General features: G+C 39.8%; 1 protein-coding gene across 2 annotated transcripts in view; it reads left to right on the forward strand.

Annotated features, from left to right (window-relative positions):
* The window catches only part of LOC126267169 (lysophospholipase-like protein 1), a 66,122-nt gene that overhangs the window by 13,722 nt on the left and 35,686 nt on the right, over nucleotides 1-16,714 (forward strand). Inside the window, exon 2 of one of the 2 annotated variants that reach the window (XM_049972128.1) lies at nucleotides 14,436-14,560. The exons of the other annotated variant lie outside the window; for it this stretch is intronic. Coding sequence (XP_049828085.1) covers nucleotides 14,436-14,560 — 125 coding nt within the window. The remainder of the gene's footprint in view (nucleotides 1-14,435; nucleotides 14,561-16,714) is intronic. 2 annotated transcript variants of the gene reach the window in all.

Raw genomic sequence — 16,714 nt, forward strand, 5'->3', positions numbered from 1 at the left:
TGTTTAGAGGGTGGAAGTAAATGAAAGTTGACACAGATGGTCTTTTCAGCATTTACAGTAAGTTTGTTTTGGTGAACCACTCTGAAAGCCTTTTCATAGAACTTTCTGCCAAGGATAGCAAGGTTTCTGGGGCTGAGTCCCGTGAGCAGCATGCTGGTGTCATCAACAGATATGATAGTCTTTTGAGGACTCTGGTATTCAAAAAAGTTGTCCACATCAATCAAGAAGCATAGCAGTCCTGGGATAAAGCCCTAAGGTCATGATGTTCTACTGATAAATCACTGAAAAGGAATGAGTGTTGGAATCATATTGAAGTGACACTTTCCACTTGCATTTTTTAAAGTATGAACACAATCAGCTACATGTTACATCTTCTACACCTCATCTTATTTTATGGTTCAGGGCATAGAAGGCTTTTGAAAGGTTTGGGAAAATAGTTGTCGCTAATTTATGCTGATTGTAGGATTTTACAGTACAGTTTAAGAATTTAAAAATTACCATGTGTATAGACTTTGCCTTTCTAAGGCCATGTTTTTGGATGGTACAATGTGAATATTTATTTATGAAGGACTTACTGGAGAAACGTGGACTGATCCTACACAGTTTATTTGAATGAGATCTTCAGCCAGTGAAGTAAAGTTCGGTAGTCATTGAATTTTTTCACAACTGTTTTTGGGTTTGTGACTTTCGAGCCCTCTGTTGTTAATGATACATTCTTACTTTTTAGTACTGAGCTACAAATTTCATTATTTTTAATTCTCTACATGAATGTCCTTTCGTTTGATCAGTTTCTTATAGAATTGTCATTCCACACAATTTTTGTTTGTGACTATTCTCTCATAGATTCTTTTCTAGGTTTTGAAAGTATGCACACACGTCATTGCATTCCTCCTCTCTTAAGGAGATCATCAATTCCTGAGACATCGATATTGTCCTCATCCAATGGGCTCAGGCTAAGGTGGCATGCATCTATGGGAGTGTAGAAGTGCTTCAGGCACAGACATATTCTGTGCCCACCTTCCCATGTCAAACAATAGAGCAACACCAGTGATCCCGAGGGTGTTTCCATATCGACCTTGGGCATCGGATCTGGTGACAGTGCTCGTGGTGCTAAAGATATTGGTGTCAGTAGTTGCTCAGGAATAAGTGACAGGTTCCTTGACCATGGTGTCAGAAGCAATAGAGGAACTAAATAGTTCAGCCACCGAGGACAGGTGCCCTTGCCTGCACAGGAGTGGAGAACTGGCAGCAGTATGTGATTTGATACCTGGTGTGGACAGGATTGGAGGCAAAGGTGTGACATCAGATGGCGCCTGACCAACTACACAAAGGCAAAGCTGATTGTGCTGCCTCTAGCAGATGCCATCCTTCATGTGGATGTTGAAGAGATGTTGCCCCTGCCATCTGGCAATAACAGCTGGAATCCATCTATGGTGACTTCTGAAACCGCGCTCCCAGACAGCCATACCCAGCTGAAAGAGGCGTGGCGGCTGCATGGGTTGATGTCCAGGTGGAGGACACAGTAAGTGTATCAGGTTCTTGGCTGGTGCCCATTAAGTATCAGGCTCTTGAGCCTTACGGCATGAAACAATACAAGGAGAGAAATTGATCTAAGGCAGTGTCAGACAAAGAGATGGCAACATGCATTTTCATCTGAATTTTGAATGTTCACACTAGTCATTCCACCTCAGTTTTAGATCGTGCATGTTACGGTGGGGTGCAGATGTGATGGATACCAAAATGCCGCAACTCTTGCAATGTAAATTGTGAATCATTATTGGACACTAACATCATGGGCAAGTCTTCAAGTGAAAAACATTTTGCTCAGGGCTGTAATGGTGGCAGTTGTGGAAGTTGAAACACAATGAATGACATATAGTAGTATTGAGAAAGGGGCCAGCAAAATCTACATGTATACAGTCCCATGAAAGTGACGGCATCGGCCAAGGAGACAATGATTTTTGGTGAGCTGCTTGGCGTGTCGCACACTGTGAACAGGAGGCAATAAGGCAGGGAACATTACCATCCAAGCTGGCGCAAAACGTATGTCGATGGGCCATAGCTTTTGTGTGTGGTACACTCCAATCATCTCCATGTAATAAACAGAGAACTGCCTACCTGAGGGGCCACATGATCCATTTCTAAAAGCAGAGCACCATCCACAACAGAGAATAGATGTCAAAAGATGTAATAATTATGGAGAGGGGTCAGATCCACTAGAAGGTGATGAATGCGGCCACCCATGTCGTACGACCAGCAAAATCGAGTCTCTCTGTGCAGCAACATATTTAACGACTGCATGATTTTTGCTTCCACAGGCAAAAATTTATGGTAGTAGGTGACTTTGCCTAGGAAAACCTTAAGTTCTTTGGTTGGAAGTGATACAATAGCAGAAACATGTTGGTCCTATGCTTTGAGACCCTCACAAGAAACTTCAAACCCAAGATAACTTGGAGGACAGACAAAATACTATAGAGATTTTGTAAATGTTCTTCAGTGAAGGCACTGGAAACTACAATGTCATCCAAATAGTTTGTACAACCTGTCACAGATGCTATAAGTTGTTCCAAGAACATTGAAAAATAGCGGGAGTGGTGGCAACTCCAAAAGGCAACCGCAAGTATTGGTATTGTCAAAATGTGTATTGTAACTGACATACATTGTGACTCTACATCTACATCTACACGCATACTCTGCAAATCACATTTAAGTGCCTGGCAGAGGGTTCATTGAACCACCTCCACAATTCTCTATTATTCCAGTCTCGTATAGCGTGTGGAAAGAATGAACACCTATATCTTTCCGTACAAGCTGTGATTTCCCTTATTTTATCATGGTGATCATTCCTCCCTATGTAGGATGGTATCAAGAAAATATTTTAGCATTCGGAGGAGAAAGTTGGTGATTTGAATTTCGTGAGAAGATTCCGTCGCAATGAAAAATGTCTTTCTTTTAATGATGTCCAGCCCAAATCCTGTATCATTTCTGTGTCACTCTCTCTCATATTTTGTGATAATACAAAACATGCTGCCTTCCTTTGAACTTTTTTGATGTACTCCGTCAGTCCCATCTGGTAAAGATCCCACACCACGCAGCAGTATTCTAAAAGAGGACGGACAACCGTATTGTAGGCAGTCTCCTTAGTAGAGCTGTTACATTTTCTAAGTGTCCTGCCAATAAAACACAGTCTTTGGTTAGCCTTCCCCACAACATTTTCTATGTGTTCCTTCTAATTTAAGTTGTTCGTAATTGTAATACCTAGGTATTTAGTTGAATTTACGGCTTTTAGATTAGACTGATTTATCATGCAATTGAAGTTTAATGAGTTCCTTTTAGCACTCACACTTTTTGTTATCTATGCTCAACTGTCACTTTTCACACCATTCAGATATCTTTTCTATATCATTCTGATATTTGTTTTGATCTTATGATGACTTAATTAGTTGATAAACGACAGCATCATCTGCAAACAACCTAAGACGGCTGCTCAGATTGTCTCCCAAATCATTTATATAGATACAGAACAGCAAAGGGCTTGGGGAACGCCAGAAATCACTTCTATTTGACTCGATGACTTTCCGTCAATTACTATGACCTGTGATCTCTCTGACAGAAAATCACAAATCCAGTCACATAACTGAGACAATATTCCATAAGCACGCAATTTTACATCTGAAGGGAGTTGTAAATAGACATTTGACAAGTCAATTTTTGGGAACTATTGACCACCGATAATTTTGTAATGAAATTGTCTGGGCATGGTAACGTGTATGAATCCACTACAGATTGTGCGTCCACAGAAACTTTAGAATCGCTGCAGATGCATAACTCATCTGATGGATTCTTTACTTTAACTAAGGGGATAGGCATTCACTTGATGCAATAGATCAAACAATGCAGGATTCTGTGAGGTGATCTAATTCATCTTTGACTTCTTCCCTGAATGCCACTGGAATTGGATGTGCCTTGAAAAAATGAGGCCAAGCTGAAGGTTTCATGGTAACGTGCACTTGAAAATTGTTGGCACAGTCCAGTCAAGGAGAGAACAAAGAGGAAAACTCAGAACATACTGCATCTAAGTGTGTATACGGCACTTGTTCAGACACGAAATTCACTTCATCTGAAATGGTAAAACCAGACACCTTAAAAGCATATAATCCAAAAAGATTCTCCTTACATGTGTTATGTACACCAAGAAATGTGACTGAACTAATGACTTGTAGTTCACTGGGTAGAGAACTGGCTGAGAATAAGGAATAGCCTGTTTATTATAATTTACTAACTTTTACGACACAGGGAAAAGCAGAAGGATTTTGTGAGTTAAACAAGGTTACCGCCACTCCTGTAGCCACTTGCATATGCAGATCTTTATGAAAAATGATAACATCAATGGAAAGCTTGTTTGGTGCAACAGAAATAGCCGATACAATGTTTACAACCGTATTCGCATCTTGATGGTTCTGCAGAATTTTTGCTTTGCAAACAGAAGCAATGTGACCTTATTTCTTGCAGTTATGACAGGAACTCATGTGTTTTGGTTAGTCTGTTCACTAATGCTTAATAAACAATAAGGGCAAGGTGGGAGCATGGAACTTGTATGTTGCTGCTTACTGGCCTGTTTACTTCATTGGCGAGGCTGTTGCTAGGAGCTAGGCCAGCAACCTTTATACTGTGATCGTGTGCAGATCACCATGATTATGTCTTCTTCTGGTGAAATGTCTGAAGCTTGGTGTGGAGGAGGGGGTTGGATTGCTGTTATCCCACACCATGACTCAGTTTTATTACCCGCTGCTCGCAACACCTCGAACGGCTGTGCAGTAGCTAAAATCTGAGAGGGATGGATTTTCAATCTGGAGGGTATGCTCTCGTACCTTATGATCTGGAGTTAAACAAATGATAGCATCTTTCACCATCTGATCAGCATATGGCTCTTTGAGCACATTGGACACAAAATGACAACAATGATTTAACTCATGGAATTAGGCCACCCATGCTCGATAGTACTGATGTGGTCGTTTCCTACAGCAGCAAAACTCAATCTGGGATGCAGTAATGTAGGTGCACTTACAGTAATATTTTGAAAGAAGTTCACACATTTGGACAAACATTAAAGAAGACAGTTCTTGCAGATGGGTGAGTTGATAAGACATGATACAACTTTGGTGATATCCATGAGAGGAACTAGGCATGACATAAAACATCATCAGTAATCCAAAAAGCTTAAAAGTATTGTTGTAGATGTTCCTCTTATGCACCCTATTCCTCCAATGAACTCATAGTATGTAGAAAAGGGTGGCAAACAAAACCATGGGAGCCACTGAGGGCAAAATAGCAGGTGACACAGGTAGAGGAGCATGTCAACTAGATAAAATAGAAGTCAATGATTATAGTACCTGAGGGTGATTGTCCAGTGCCTATGAGTAGTTGTGTAATGCTGTGGCAAATGATTCTTGCTGTTTAACCAGCTGACATAAAACGTCATCCATAACACCATCAGACATCATGAGAATAAATGGAGGACCAAGCAGAGTAGAAAGTTGCGTGGAGAACAGAACCTCAGTTGCAACCACTTGTTTTGTAATTAAGTATATGTACAACATGACCAGTAGACTGAACTTAACTTTATTCCATGGAAGGATTAATAACTTGAACACACTATTTAAGTAACATTCAGCAGCAACCAGTTACATAAAGAAAGAGCTGTAGCAATACACATAGAGAAGTGAGGCCGAGTGTAGCTAGACTGCCACCCATGAAGAGCTCTGACAGTGCTCTCTCTCTCTCTCTTTCTCTCTCTCTCTCTCTCTCTCTCTCTCTCTCTCTCTCTCTCTCTCTCTCTCTCTCTCTCTCTCTCTCTCTCCCTCTCTCTCTCTCTGACACCCCCCCCCCCCCCCCACACACACACACACACACACAGAGGTGACCTTTGCCAACGGCTTAGCACTGCCATACACGCGGCCTTTTGAAAGTACGCACATGCGTCACTGCGGTATGTGACATAAAGTATCAAACAAACATAGCTCTGACAGAATGCTCAATCTTTCTTGGTGATGCATAGTTGTATGTTTTGCAACAGTGATTGTCACTGGTGGTTTCTATCAAAGTTTATCCCTGATCAACAACAATATTTGTATATCTATAGGGAGGGTTCTGCAAGGAAACACACATATTTAAATAGAAGCTTACAGTGAGTGCCCTTGTAAAACTGTGGGTCAAAATTTGAGTAATATTTTCCTGTAATGTAGAAATTTTTTTATTGGCTATTAGATTTACCCTGAAATACTATTCCATAAGTTACAAGGAACTAGAAGTACCAAAGTAAGCCATTCTAGCACCTTCTGAGGAACAAGATAAAATGATTCTTAGAACAGGACATTCTAAACTGAGTCTTTGTGAGTGTTTTGTCGCATGGACTTTCCACTTTAAGTCTTGGTTAACATACACACACCAAAAAAAGTTTTGCATCACCTTGGTTCCAAGAGTTCCAGAACCTGTGCAGAAAATTGGAATAGAGGTCAACATAAACATCATTTCCGCCCTTTTTATTGCTTATGAAAATGACACATTGCATGTTATACCACCATACAGTGAGACCTTCAGAGGTGGTGGTCCAGATTGCTGTACACACCAGTACCTCTAATACCGAGTAGCACGTCCTCTTGCATTGATGCATGCTTGTATTTGTTGTGGCATACTAGCTACAAGTTCATCAAGGCACTGTTGTTCCAGACTGTCCCACTCCTCAACAGCAATTTGGCATACAACCCGCAGAGTTGTTGGTGGGTCACGTTGTCCAGAAACAGCCCTTTTCATTTCTATCCTAGGCATGTTCAACAGGTTTCATGTCTGAAGAACATGCTGGCCACTCTAATTGAGCGATGTCATTATCCTGAAGTCATTCACAAGATGTGCACGATGGGGCAGTGAATTGTCATCCATGAAGACGAATGCCTCACCAATATGCTGCCAATATGATTGCACTATCGGTCGGAGCATGGAATTCATGTACCATGCAGCCTTTACAGTGCCTTCCATGACCACCAGTGGCGTACGTCGACCCCACATGATGCCATCCAAAAACAGCAGGGAACCTCCACCTTGCTGCATTCGCTGTGTCTAAGGCATTCAGTCTGACCAGGTTGCCTCCAGACATGTCTCCAATGATTGTCTGGTTAAAGGCATATGGGACACTCATCGGTGAAGGGAATGTGATTCCAATTCTGAGCGGTCCATTGAGCATGTTGTTGGCCCCATCTGTACAATGCTGCATGGTGTCGTAGTTGCAAAGATGGACCTCACCGTAGATGTTGGGAGTGAAATTGTGCATCATGCAGCCTACTGCGCACAGTTTGAGTAGTAAAATGTAGTCCTGTGGCTGCACAAAAAGCATTATTCAACATGGTGGCATTGCTGTCAGGGTTCCTCCGAGCCGTAATCTGTAGGTAGCAGTCATCCACTGCAGTAGTAGCCCTTGGGTGGCCTGAGCGAGGCATGTCATCAACAGTTCCTGTCTCTCTATAACTGCTCCATGTCGGAACAACATCGCTTTGGTTCACTCCAAGACGCCTGGACACTTCCCTTGTTGAGAGCCCTTCCTGGCACAACAAAGTAACAATGCAGACGTGATCAATCTGCGGTATTGACTGTCTAGGCATGGTTGAACTACAGACAACACGAGGCATGTACCTCCTTCCTGGTGGAATGACTGGAACTGATCGGTTGTCAGACCCCCTCCGTCTAATAGGTGCTGCTCATGCATGGTTGTTTACATCTTTGGGTGGGTTTAGTGACATCTCTGAACAGTCAGGGGGGCTGTGTCTGTGATACAATATCCACAGTCAGTGTCTATCTTCAGGAGTTCTGGGAACTGGAGTGATGGAAAACTTTTTTAATGTGTGTATATTTCTAATAGTTTTGCACATTGTGCTGTTTCTAAGTCATTGTGATTTAGTACCAGTTGGGGACCTTTGTTTTGATTCATTTTTCCAAATTGAATATAATTTATTTTTTTCATACTAAGGGTCAGACTGAGGTATTAAACAATGAATGAATGCACTTCAGGACACAATCAGTTGTTTTAAAAGTCACTTCCTTAACATTGCCCACTATGACACTACTATCATCTGCAGACATCATGATCAAAGCTGCATTGTCTGTATGTTATTTATATAAATAATGAACATAATGGAGGCTACCACACTACTTAGCAGTACATCTATTTTGACTATCATGTAGACAATCCTCCAGTAGAATGTCCATGAAGTGCCAAAGTCATTATAGGCAAGAATAATCTAGGTATAATTGAGAACAGCAGTTTGATTGGTGAAAGGTAAAAAACTATATTTTGATTGCATGGTACAAAATTTCTTCATAGTTGACATGTGTGCAATACTATGAAAAGGTGTAAGATACACCCATTGTTGCACTACCCTCTCAGGGAGATTGCTGTCCATAGCTGCTTCAGTGGCTATAACTGATTGTTGTAGCTGTTTCTGCCCTATAACAAATCACCTCCCCTGCTACTGCAAACCCTACATGAAAAGCAAGCAAGGTAGTGCTTTGGCTAGCATGCAACACTCACATTAGCAGGATGGCAGTTCAAACTCGCCAGCCAGTCTGCTATAAGTTTTGTGTGGTCTTTCTAAATAACTTTTGTCAGAACCAGTATGGTTCCCCTGGAAAGGACACAGTTGGTTTCCTTTTCCACCATCTCCCAGTTCTGAGCTTGTGCTCTTTTGCTACTGACTTTCTTGATGGGATGTTAAACTCTAGTCTTATTTTCCTTAGTAAATGAAAGCAAAGTCTAAATTTTGGACAGCCCTTACACATTTCCTTTCACCTTTTTATTGGATTTCCTTTTCCTCAAATATTATGTCAGTTTCATCATCAGTTTTTGTCGAAGGCAGTTAAATCTCTACATGGATGATGGCACTGGCTTTGTTTCAATACTGTGAGGAAGAATTTGGTTGTTTGTAGCAGCCCATGTTGTCACCTGCCTTCCTGCTCATAATGATAATCTCTGTCACCCCAGTGCATGATGCTGTATTCTTTTTCATTTTACTTTTTTCAATCACCACAGAAAAGTTCAACTTCATCTCACCTCTACCTCTTTAGATTTTACTTTCCTAAAAGTTAAACTTGTAAAATTCCATGGTCAAACTTATAAAATATTTGTCTCTTTCATACTCATCTTGAAGATATCTTCCTGGAGATCTGATTGGGGAATGAGTTTTCCCCTGAGCATTTTTATTTATTTATTTATTTTTACAGTGGAAGTAACCATTAAATTACATATCCAATAGACAAAATTTACTGCAACAGTTACACTTTTTGGTGCAGAGCTTCGCAATTTTTGTGCCTTTCTTTATCATCTACATCACATCTCATTATAGCCATTTCAGATTCCAGACTGTCTTTTGTTGTTGAAATTGAAATATTTGCTTGTATAATGTTCCATAGTTTCATTAGAGTCTTATCAGTGATATAGTTTAATATTGTCCGTTTTTCAGAAGGTAGATAGTTGTTTATCAGTAATAATTACATGTATTCGAACACTTTGATAGTACTTGACAATATTCAGTTACACATCTCAAGAGACAATGTTCTTATTGTAAGGTTGTTGAGCATAAAATTGGTAACAGTTTACAATTTCTCAATTTGAACATTAAAAAACAGAGCATTAAGTATGTATTTAATTTTTATAGGAAACCAAAAATGGCTGATGCTTTAATTCTGAATGAGTAATGCCATTAAAGGGTTTATTAAAAGGCTGCTTTTCGGAGCTTAGTACGTAGGGTGGGCAATGCAAACTCAGTAAGCAGAATAGAGAGACAGAATTAAACATTATCAAGGCTTTATTAGTTAACAGATGTCAAGGAACAAACTGAAGAAAAAAATGAATGTGATCACTATGCCATGTTATAGAACATGCTCACTAAAGAGAGCCTGATGGTATCAAAGTAGCATTCCGCACAAAAAAGTTTAATGACATGTGGCCTGTAACATGATATTGGTAACAATATGAGCAAATCTGAAATGTTGGGAGTACACAAAAATACAGTGCACATCCTGTGATGCAAACTATGTTGGACAAACGGGAATAACTTTTTTGATTAGATTCAAAGAAGACAAAGATGATTTGAGACTGAGGAACTATGACAAGCCAGCAGTAGCTGACCATGTGTATGAAACAAGCCACCCCTTAAATGCTATAGAAGATGACCCAAAAATTTTGCACATGGAAAGAAAGGTTGAAAACTTGACTTGTTGGAAGAATTAGAAATAGTGATTCACAAGAAGAAATTCGACAATGTTAGAAATTCAACAATGTTCTTAATGTGCAATTGAATGACAACAGAATGAAATTCCTAACAGATTTTTGGATTTATGCCAATACAAATGAATGGTTATAAATATTTAGTTTTCCATGGAAATAATGGCTAGAGGTTGGCCAGATAGGTACCCAGTACATTGTACTCAAAGGTGCATGTTGGTCAGATACAAGGGTTTTGTTGGAAGTGCTCCAGGGAAGTATGATGGTGCCACTATTGTTCTCTGTATATATAAAGTAACTGATAGAGAGATTGAGCAGCAATCTGTGGCTGTGTACTGATGATATTGTTGTGTATGGGAAGGTGTCATCATCATGGACTGACTGTGGGACGATACAAGATGGCTTAGAGAAAATTTCCAATTGTTGAGATGAATGGCAGCGAGTTATAAATGTAGAAAAATGTAAGATAATGCAGATGAATAGGAAAAACAATCCTGTAATGTTTAAATACAGCCTTAGTAGTGTGGTGTCGATTAAAATATATAGACAAAACATTGCAAAGTGATAGGGAATGAAGTGAAGTGAGCATGTAAGGATTGTAGTGGGAAAGGTGAGAGGGCAACTTTGATTTATTGGGAGAGTTTTAGGCAAGAGTGGTTCATCTGTAGAGGAGACCGCATGTAGAACACTAGTACAATCCATTATAGACTACTGCTGAAGTGTTTGGCATCCCTACCAGGTCAGATTGAAGGAAGACATAGCAATTCAAAGGCAGGCTACCAGATTTGTTACTGCTATTTTTGATCAGCACACAAGTATTACAGAGAAGATTCAGAAACTCAAATGAGTAGGTGATGTTCTTTTGAAGGAAAGCTACAGAGAAAATTTAGAGAACTGGCATTTGAAGCTGACCGTAGAATTATTCTGCTGTTGCCAATGTATGTTCCATACAAGGACCATGAACAAAAGATAAGCAAAATTAGGGCTCGTATGGAGGCATATAGACAATCTTTTTTTGCTTGCCCTATTTTTGAGTGGAAAGGGAAGGTAAATGACTAGTAGTGGTACAACGTACCCACCACCACACACCTTATAATGGCTTGTGGAGTATGAATGTAGGTGTAAAAAAAAACCATTTTATTTTATTTAATGAATGCTACAAACTGAATGTTAACAACCTGGTGGTGCGAGCATCATCTCTTGAAATACATAGTTGAATTGTGTAAAGTAACCTGAAAGTGGCTGAATGCAAATAACAGAAGTACTGGGCCCATAATTATTGTTGCTTTGTGGAATACTTCCTAGGTCTGTGAAGTGCTTATCTGTATGGGTAAGTAGAGAACGTTGAATATGTGCAAACAGTGGGTATTATCCTTGGTTCCTCTGAAAATGCTTTCTGCACCATCTGACGTATTGTAATTTTTTTAAAAAAAAATTACACAACGCTGATGGCCTTCCTCTGTCTCTTGACGAGAAACTAATGGTAACCCTACTAATGCATGACCTGATTCCATCCAGTACATCTCTCCTATTGTCCTAACTTCACAGAATCTTTCCTACATAACTTGTTCGATTAGCACTGATGGATAACTGATGAAATATTCAGTTTGTCATGGAGACAGGTATGTTCACTCTCCAACACAACAGCCATCTTTAATCCATTTGCTCATGGGTGTATTTTACAATGTTGTGTTGTCATATTGTCTGGAAATAATTTTGATTCAGCAGTAGCGGGTATTTAAGTTGCGTTTGCACATTGTGTATGCTTGTTCCATCATAGATTTTCCTGGATCCAAATACGAGCAATTTTGCAACTCAGATATTTCAGTTGTTTTGTTTATGAGCTCTGCAGTTCTGTGTTACATTTTCCATTCAGGGAAAATCAGGATTTTTGAAATTACCCCACCAAGGGAGTAGCCATCATCGGTATTGAAGCATAATATGCATTTGTTACATTTTTCATAAGAGTATGTCGCTCCAAGAGACCTACACAAAGGCAGAAGTTTTGCAAAATCTAGAAATCTGAGTGAAAAGTAGAGTTTCCTTTAATCATGTGGTTTGTCTGAAAGAAGGAAGGAAGGAATATTAGTGTTCACCTTCCTGTCACTAGTCAGGTCAATATATACAAGCACAAGCTCAGATGGATGAGGAAATCAGCCCTGCCTTTTCAACTAATCGTTGTGGAATTCATCTTATTAGGAAAAGGATAGATTACTACTCACCATAACATGACATGTTGAGTTACAGACAGGTTTTATGAAAAGACTGTTGCACATTTAGCTTTTGACTAAAGCCTTCTTCAGGAAAGCAAACACACATGCATTCGCACATGCAAGCATGTCTTCCGCACACATGACTGCCATCTGTGGCAGTTCACATAGGAAAGCTGCTTGATATGGCAGTCATGTGTGCATGAGATGTGCCTGCTTGTGTGAATGTGTGTGTGTTTTCTTTTCTGGAAAGGCCTTGACTGAAAAGTGAATATGTAACAGTCTTTTCATTTTGCGTGTGTGCAACTCAACATGTCGTCTTTATGGCGAGTAGCAATCTATACTTCTCCTAATGTTGTTGATATCCCAACCTGGAGTTTCCATTGTTTTATTTTCGAATTTATTTTAAGTGACTTGTGGAATTCATAGAGTCTGTATAGCCAAAAGGGAATTTAAAACTCTGTACACCAAGTTTATTTGAACATCCCAGTGCTTCACTAGGTGTGGTGCTGTTAGGGGCCGGCCCGTGTGGCCGAGCGGTTCTAGGCGCGTCAGTCTGGAACCGCGCGACTGCTATGGTTGCAGGTTCGAATCCTGGCTCGGGCATGGATGTGTGTGATGTCCTTAGGTTAGCTAGGTTTAAGTAGTTCTAAGTTTTAGGGGACTGATGACCTCAGATGCTAAGTCCCATAGTGCTCAGAGCCATTTGAACCATTTGCTGTTAGGGGTGGTATGCCCTTGTCTGTTTCTAATCTGAGAATTGGCTCATCCAGCAATTTATAGGGGAGCCTATAGTTAAACAAGCTAAACTACACCTTTAGTTTTTTGTCATCTTCAAAATCTTGTTAGGTATGAAAATAAAGCTAACTAGGAGAAAAAGGCGTAGAACCAACAAGGGATCAAATACTGAAATTTTAGATGTGTAGTATGATACTTACCAGTGCAGCAACCAAGCGAAACCTGAAATCTGATGGGAAATTAATTACCAGTGTGAATGAAAAACTAGAAAAATAGACTCCATATAATATGCAAATAATATGCAATAGGCTCCATTAGACACGTAGAGAGAAATTTGAAACCTAGAAATGTCTAGCTGAAATGTTCCATACATTTATGAAGTAATTTATGTGACTTGGTATTTTTAGTAAGCCACAATATATGCACACATGGTAAAAATTCTCTTGTTGTAACATCTTTGTTCTTAGTGTCGCCCACACGGAATGATATTGGAATAATGAGATATGCAATGTAGACATAGATATAAAAGTTAGATAGATAATGTAAATAAAATAGAAAGAAACTTCCACATGGGAAAAATATTAAAAACAAAGATTCCAAGACTTACCAAGCGGGAAAGCGCCGGCAGACAGGCACATGAACAAAACACACAAACACACACACAGAATTACGAGCTTTCGCAACTGGCAGTTGCTTCGTCAGGAAAGAGGGAAGGAGAGGGAAAAATGAAAGGATGTGGGTTTTAAGGGAGAGGGTAAGGAGTCATTCCAATCCCGGGAGCGGAAAGACTTCCCTTAGGGGAAAAAAAGGACAGGTGTACACTCGCACACACACACACATATCCATCCGCACATACACAGACACAAGCAGACATGATTGGAATGACTCCTTACCCTCTCCCTTAAAACCCACATCCTTTCATTTTTCCCTCTCCTTCCCTCTTTCCTGACGAAGCAACTGCCAGTTGCGAAAGCTCGTAATTCTGTGTGTGTGTTTTGTTCATGTGCCTGTCTGCCGGCGCTTTCCCGCTTGGTAAGTCTTGGAATCTTTGTTTTTAATAAAGTTAGATAGATAGATAGAGATCTGCTATTCAATGAGTGGTCTTCTTTGCTCTTAAATTATTTAGATTCTGGCGGAACTTTCCTAACCATTTTAGTAAACTACTTGTTATTTTCACAATTTCATAACTGAAATTACTGTTTTCTTGACATCAGGTGATACCGGCAAAGGTGTTAAAGAATGGGTCAACTTCTTGTTGGGAAACGACTGGAGTTTTCCTCATTTGAAAGTTCTTTTTCCCACAGCACCTGTAAGAAAATATACACCTTTAGGAGGAGCAGTAAGTTGAGTATTATAAACTTTACTGACTTTTTTGATAATTTTGCAAAGTGTAAAGTAGTCACAGATTGCAATTCTTAACTTTAACTGAGGCACTGATCTGTTTTTCAGTGACATTAACTAGCCAATGAACTGTGCTACATGGAAAACAATAAAGCATACTTCTGTAGTATGACATTTAATAGCATAACAATAATCATTTCTCACTTTGTCTTCATAATGAAGTCTAGATTCTGCTTTGTTTTGGGTACTTGTTCTGACATCAAAACATTATCTTTAAAACATCCATAGAAGAAAAGGCCTTCCAATGGAACTATAATTGAACAGGCTTAAAGAAGACATAATTTCCAACCAGTAGCTGATGAGAGAACCAGTAGAATATAATGCAAATGATTTCTTTGAAATATACCAATGCATTCAAGGAAATTACCATTTAGGAGCAAAGGTTCTTTCATCTGCCAATTTACAGGAATGCGTTGGAAGAAATGAAATTAAAGGAATTAAGCAGAAATGTTGCTCATGGTCCCAGAAGGGAGATATGGCAGGGCAGGACAATAGAAGAATTTAAATTGTGAATATTGAAGTACTGTACAAGCAAGGTTGTTTTAGAAATCTGTTATTTCATATGGTTCACTGTAAAGGAGCAGTTTATTTTATTTAGACCTAAGAACACTTTGAAGTTAGCCAGTGGCCTTCCCAGTTGGATACACCGGTTTTTAACCCAGTCATTACAGTTAAGCACAGCTGGGCATAGTTAGTACTTGGATAGGTGACCACCTGTGAACACCAGGCTCTGGATCAAGCAAGATGCTGAAGTGGCATCCAGTTAAATGACTGTCACCAGGCCATTACTGTTTTCACCAGGCAATTAATACCACTACTACTACTACTACTACTACTACTACTACTACTACTACTACTACTTTGAAATTTAATTTGACCTGTATTTATGAACTTTCTGTCCAAATTGTGGAACAAAATAGCATACTAAATTTAAATTTAACTGAGCTGTCTGTCTGCCTAGCAGTGTTAAACCTTAGCATCAGATGTAAATAAGTGAAAGCGTGTGTCCATGCGAGTCAGATTTCATCTCGTAATTGACTTACTGGAAACATCATGACCTCTGGACCATAAGAGAGCTGTCCTCAGCTAACTTTATCATTGGGGAAATCTCACATATTGGTAACATTAGTGTCACAGAGTCCACTTACTTTGGATACTTTCACTCTATTATGAATTATAGGATTATCTTCTGAGGGAGTTCACCCACAAAAAAATTTTATTTCTACAGAAAAAGGCTGTTGAAATTAAATGCAGAGTCATGTGTTCAGAAAACCACCTGTCGCAATCATTTTAAGGAAGCTTGGATTCTTATAACTACTTCCCAATGTAGAAGGTGTTCAGACTTTAAGGACTTGTAGAGGGGAGTGAGCAGATAATATTTTGTATTCGAACCCATGTCCTGAAATGTATTGTTTTCATGCTACAATGATTTGAAAATATGCTGGTAACGCAGCCACTTTTACAATTAATTGATTAGGTGTGATCCAACAAATCACTTGTTTTACAATTCCTCTCATTAACATACAAAGACATTGCTTATGTACTCATTGTTCTCTTGAACATGATGCAGTGTGGCCTTGTTCAGTTTGGGTGTGAGGTGTGTACTGGTTACGCCTCCTGATGGTGAAGGTACCTGCAGTAGCCACGAGAAAGATCGCAGGAGGCACTCATCAGCATGGTGCGTCACGGACGGTAGTTGCCGCAAGTAAAGTCCCGCCCACCAGAGGGCACACGAGAATTCAGCCGTGCCCTCTGTCAGCCGAACAACAACTCAGGCAGCACGGGCTGTGCCCAGTCAGTTTTACATCGGGCATGCCTAGCGGACAGTTCCCAGTCTACACTACGTGAAGTGCGACGGACAACATGAATCAAATAAAATAGAAAGAAACTTCCACATGGGAAAAATATATTAAAAACAAAGATTCCAAGATTTACCAAGCGGGAAAGCACCGGCAGACAGGCACATGAACAAAACACACAAACACACACACAGAATTACTAGCTTTCGCAACCGATGGTTGCTTCTTCAGGAAGGAGAGGGAAAGACGAAAGGATGTGGGTTTTAAGGGAGAGGGAAAGGAGTCATTCCAAT

This window comes from Schistocerca gregaria, chromosome 4 (genome assembly GCF_023897955.1).
Source record: "Schistocerca gregaria isolate iqSchGreg1 chromosome 4, iqSchGreg1.2, whole genome shotgun sequence".
NCBI classification, from domain to species: Eukaryota; Metazoa; Arthropoda; class Insecta; order Orthoptera; family Acrididae; genus Schistocerca; species Schistocerca gregaria.